This window comes from Petromyzon marinus, chromosome 31 (genome assembly GCF_048934315.1).
Source record: "Petromyzon marinus isolate PM22_M1 ecotype Great Lakes invasive population chromosome 31, UKy_Petmar_22M1.pri1.0, whole genome shotgun sequence".
In the NCBI taxonomy this organism is placed as follows: Eukaryota; Metazoa; Chordata; class Hyperoartia; order Petromyzontiformes; family Petromyzontidae; genus Petromyzon; species Petromyzon marinus.
The window spans coordinates 2,521,531-2,526,259 of NC_133697.1; the positions used below are offsets into that span (position 1 = coordinate 2,521,531).

General features: G+C 56.7%; 1 protein-coding gene across 1 annotated transcript; it reads left to right on the forward strand.

Annotated features, from left to right (window-relative positions):
• The first annotated feature begins 301 nt into the window (after positions 1 to 301).
• LOC142929415 (histone H2A-like) lies at positions 302 to 720 on the forward strand. The gene has a single exon (XM_076070833.1). The coding sequence runs from the start codon at positions 325 to 327 to the stop codon at positions 703 to 705; it is 381 nt and encodes a 126-aa protein (XP_075926948.1). The 5' UTR covers positions 302 to 324; the 3' UTR covers positions 706 to 720.
• The last annotated feature ends 4,009 nt before the right edge of the window (positions 721 to 4,729 follow it).

Sequence of the window (4,729 nt, forward strand, 5' to 3'; positions counted from 1 at the left end):
TGTCCGTCCGTCCGTCCCCTTTCAATAATTTAACGAATTGAAATCTCGTGCTGTTGGGGTGTAAAAATAAAATTGCGCAAAATTCCAATGTTCCTACCAGCCCACCCTGCAGGAACCTGTTTAAAGTCAACATCGAATCCTCGCGTCCCGGCTTTTCATTGGTCTCTCAGGAGAAGGCGGGACCGACCGAGAGGAGCCATTCAGCAGCGACGCGCTCTACGATCCTCTTCTCAGCTATAAAAGTCGCTCAAGGGGGTGTGGATGATCATCACAACTCGTTCTTGCTTAGACCCCAGTGCTTTTAGTATTCTCGGTCCCCTAACCATGTCAGGACGCGGCAAGACCGGTGGCAAATCTCGCGCAAAGGCAAAGTCCCGCTCTTCCCGCGCAGGCCTGCAGTTCCCCTTGGGCCGTGTTCACATGCTGCTCCGCAAGGGCAATTACGCCCAGCGGGTCGGCGCTGGAGCTCCCGTCTACCTGGCAGCCGTGCTCAAGTACCTCTCTGCCGAGATCCTCGAGCTGGCTGGCAATGCCGCCCGCGACAACAAGAAGACGAGGATCATCCCCCGACACTTGCAGCTCGCCGTGCGCAACGACGAGGAGCTGAACAAGCTCGAGGGCGGCGTGACCATCGCCCAGGGCGGTGTGTTGCCAAACATCCAGGCCGTGCTGCTGCCCAAGAAGACCTCTCAGGCAAAGAAGTGAACGCGCCGCCGCCTCTATCACCACAACAACGGCTCTTTTCAGAGCCACCCACTTGCTTGCAAAGAGCTCGTTCAGTCGTACACAGGGGTTGTGTTATTAGTGAGGACACCGTCGTCTCGTGGCCCTCGTCCCAAATAACTCGCAATTAATCGAATGCTCTGCTCATTATAGATACCACCTTTTCTCTAATTTAGGAACGGTGTTTGAGCAGCATTCCAACATTGCATCAATCATAAAACATGGGACGTGTGTTGCTGTGCGTTGGTGCAATAAATAAGTGCTTTAACCATTCTACAACTCCTTCACAATGAATAATTTACTACTGTATTGAGTTATAATGAATGATTCACACGTGACATAAGTAGCGTAGGACTTCGAGGTTTTTTTTTGGATCGTTATGAACACCTTGGTACTTTTCTCCCCTTCAAACAAATGAAGAGGAGTCGTAGAATAGTTGAAACACTGCTTGAATTCACCAACGCACAGCAACACCCGTTCCAAACCAACCCCTAACACACGTCCCACAGCCCCCTTTAACCTCTCCGCCCTTGCTCCCAATACACATCCACGTCTGGTACGCCTCTGAACCTGGTGACGTCATTTGCCCTTTAACCCCTGATCCGTCCAGCTTATTCCCACGCGTGTGATTGGTGCGTGTTCCTGAGAGCGGAGATGTCGTGTCTGGGTGGTGCATGTGCGTAAGGGTGGCTCGCAGATCCCTTACACAATAAATTCCATCAACAGATTGCTTGCGTACTCCTTGAAATGATGGGTCGGATCCTCGCTGCACTTCGACTCGTCACACGGACGTTCGACTGGCTGGGAAGTCGACGGGCCCGAGCCTGGCTTGAGTACAATAGGAACTAACTCTATCCCTACCTTCTCTCCTATTTTTTTAAAGTCCTCTACATCAAAGATAAATCGGCGCTAATCCACTGGCCTCCCGTCCAATCAGGTGCCTCAGATTTCCCGCCACTCTCCCCCGACCGGTGCTCTTGTGATGCCGCCGCCACGGAGCCGATCGGCGGGTGGCCCACCTGCGAGCTCGCCGCCCCCGAGCGGCGAGGCCGACACTGCTTCCACCTCACCACCCCCCCCCCCCCCCACCGAAACACACACGCACGCATTCCCCCGACCATTAGAGCGCGTGGGGAGACACCCTGGCCGACAGGTTTTCACCCAGAAGCCCTCGTAAAGGGATAATCTTCACGGCTTCCGGCGGCCAGGGAATAAGACGGTCTCCTCCGACGCTAACACACACCGTGGCGCCGTGACTTGAGTAGAAATGACATGTTCACGGCGGGGCTGCCGCGCCACCGCGGTTAGTACGCACCTCACGCACACGGGTCGGCAGGGCAGGTAGGGGGGAGGGTGGAGCCACGAGCGGCGGAAAAGCAGGGTCGCCCTCTGGTTGGATGGCCGCTGAGCAGGTAAATTTAGATGAGGACGTCGCTGAAAGCAACGGCCCAGGGATGCTGGGATACAGATGGGCCTACCGATTGGTGAGGGATCCCATCGAGCTGATTGGCCCGCGAGTCGGCACCAGGTAGCCCCTTTGATGTAGAAAGAATAACGCGGGTCAGGGCGAGGGGCAAAGGCGCTCTGGCTGCTCGAGTCAACCCCAGGCCCGTCAACTCCCGAGTCCAGCCGCGCGAACGTCCGTGGGACGTATCGACGTGCCAGCCATCGGGCCATCTGCCCCCGCGGTTCCTTGAAGGTGAGGAGGAACTGCAGAGCATAATGGTCCGTGCGCACCAGACATTTCCTGCCGTACAAATACGGCCGAAACTGTTTACACGCGAAGATCACCGCGTACAATTCCTGACGGGTCACACAGTAGTTCAGCTCGGCCCCGCTCAGGGTCCGGCTGGCCTACGCAATCACCCGTTCCATTCCTTCCTGCACCTGCGACAACACCGCACCCAGCCCGCTGCTGCAGGCGTCGGTGTCCAAAATAAAGTCGGTGGTAAAATCAGGGAAAGCCAGTGTGGGGGTGTGTGTGAGGTGGTCTTTGAGAGTGGTGAAGGCCGTCTGGCAGGCCTCCGTCCACTGATAGGGGTTCTTGGGGGAAGTGAGTTGGGTGAGTGGGCGTGCAATCTCGCTGAATCCCTTTACAAATCGAAGGACAGGTAGAGAGTAGTGCCGACTATCGAGAGATAGATTGGTCCTGCCCCGCTGATCCCGACTGACTCGGTTAAATAAGGGCTCGCCGACGCGGTGGAATAAATCGTCGGCGGTTACATAACGGACTGGTGTGGTTTTTGCGAGGGTATGGAAAGAGAGTGGAAGCGTGGGTGCGCTTGCTGTTCTCGGTGGTCGCCGCGTGTGTGGAGCGGCGCCGCGTGGAGTGTGTGCGCTACAAACCGTCGGCTGTGGACTCCCACGTTGCGAGCGGATACCCATCTCGCACGCATGCCCATCGCATAGCCCTTTAAACCCGTTTAATCCAATCCCCCCAATCGCCGGAGTGAGCAAGAACGACGTCGCTTACCCTCCGACCTTTGACCCCCTGTTACCCGCGTGTGATTGGTGCGTGGGACGGCGCGGGCGGGGAGCGTCGCGTTTGGGTGCCGGCGAAGCGCTAGCGGGTCCCAGGGCGGTCGAGGGTGATGCCTCACCGGCAGGAAACCCAGACTCGGGGGGGGACGGCACAGGGGGGGGAACAGGAGCGCGACGACCTTTCCCCGCCCGGGGAGGAGTGCGGCGGCGGCAGCTCCCACACTAGTGGAGAGTCTGGGAGCGTCGGTACTTCGCGGACAGGGTCGCAGGCAGGAGAGATCCCTGGGGCCGGGGACCCTAACAATTACAACCAAAGTCACGGCGCCGCGGTGCGAGTTAGCCTCGGGGGAGGTCGCCCAATTCCCTGGTCACAGGAAACCGTGAAGTTTGGTCCCAAGAGACGGCTACGCTGCTGCGGCATCACAGTTGCAGGCACAGCTCCTACGGAGCGGCTTCGCTGCTGTGGCACCACAAGTACGAAAGAGAGAGTTGGGATTTAAGCGTAAAAGCCTAGGGAGGTTAATTCGAAATAGGCGGGACAGATTGGGTCTTAGACCGTCGGGAACAGGTTAGTTATTCTACTAATATTGACTCCGGGCTACATAATATTTAGCCTCGGACCCGCCGAGATTAAACTGTTAGTGATCAATAACCTTGTCGTGTGGTGTCTGCGAGGTGGGAAGAGCGCATGGCGGTGTGAGTCTTCTCATCGTAAAATGAAGATTTGCGCGCGAATAACTCTATTGAGGCGGCCAGTGTGTGCGTACCCGACCGAAGTTCGTGCGTCATTGTGCCCAGTGTTTGCGCGCGAGTGTGTATTTTCCCACGTGTTTGCGCTCGGGAATTAACGCACAGGCATTATCGCCCGTAGTGTGCCGAGGATTGACGCGCGAATATTACTTAGTAAATTGAGCGTGGGGGGGGGGGGCGAATGAGGCTGCATAGAAGCTCCTTACCCACGCCAGCGCCTGCGCCGCAGCTGGTCTATTTTTTGCACGTGCACGTGGTGAGCGACGGTAGACTCGCACGGGTACATACGGGATCATTAATACGGCTATTTTTAGCGCGTGCACGAGGTGACCAATAGGGGCGGGTGGCTGCGCGTACCCGAGTGTGGGCAGCGGCGCGCACGGGCACTCCCGTGCAAGGAGTCTGGGAGTGTGTGTGAATGACCCGAGGTGGCCGAGAGCCAGCCAAGAGTTTCGTCTCACAGGGGGGACGCGGAGGCAGCGAGGTCGAAGCTACGAGCGGCAGCAGCGAGGAGGGAGGAAGAGGAGGAAGGGGGAGAGGAGTCGGGGGGCAGCAGCCCCTACAGAGTCACTTGAGTTGAATGTGAGTGGTGATGATTGCGCGCCGTGCCTCGAGCTTGTTCAAGGCGCGCAATCATTTTGCAGTGCATAGCGATCATGAGCCACTCACCTCTTGTCACGTAATATGTTAAACTACGTGTTTAATGTCGGTTAATTTTGAGTAATTTGCTTCAGTTTGTGTTCTATCTCAAACTCCACGTATTTATTCATTTTAA

What these genes read in the sequence shown, in the direction of transcription:
- LOC142929415 (XM_076070833.1), top strand. Translation starts at nt 325, where the DNA reads ATGTCAGGACGCGGCAAGACCGGTGGCAAATCTCGCGCAAAGGCAAAG.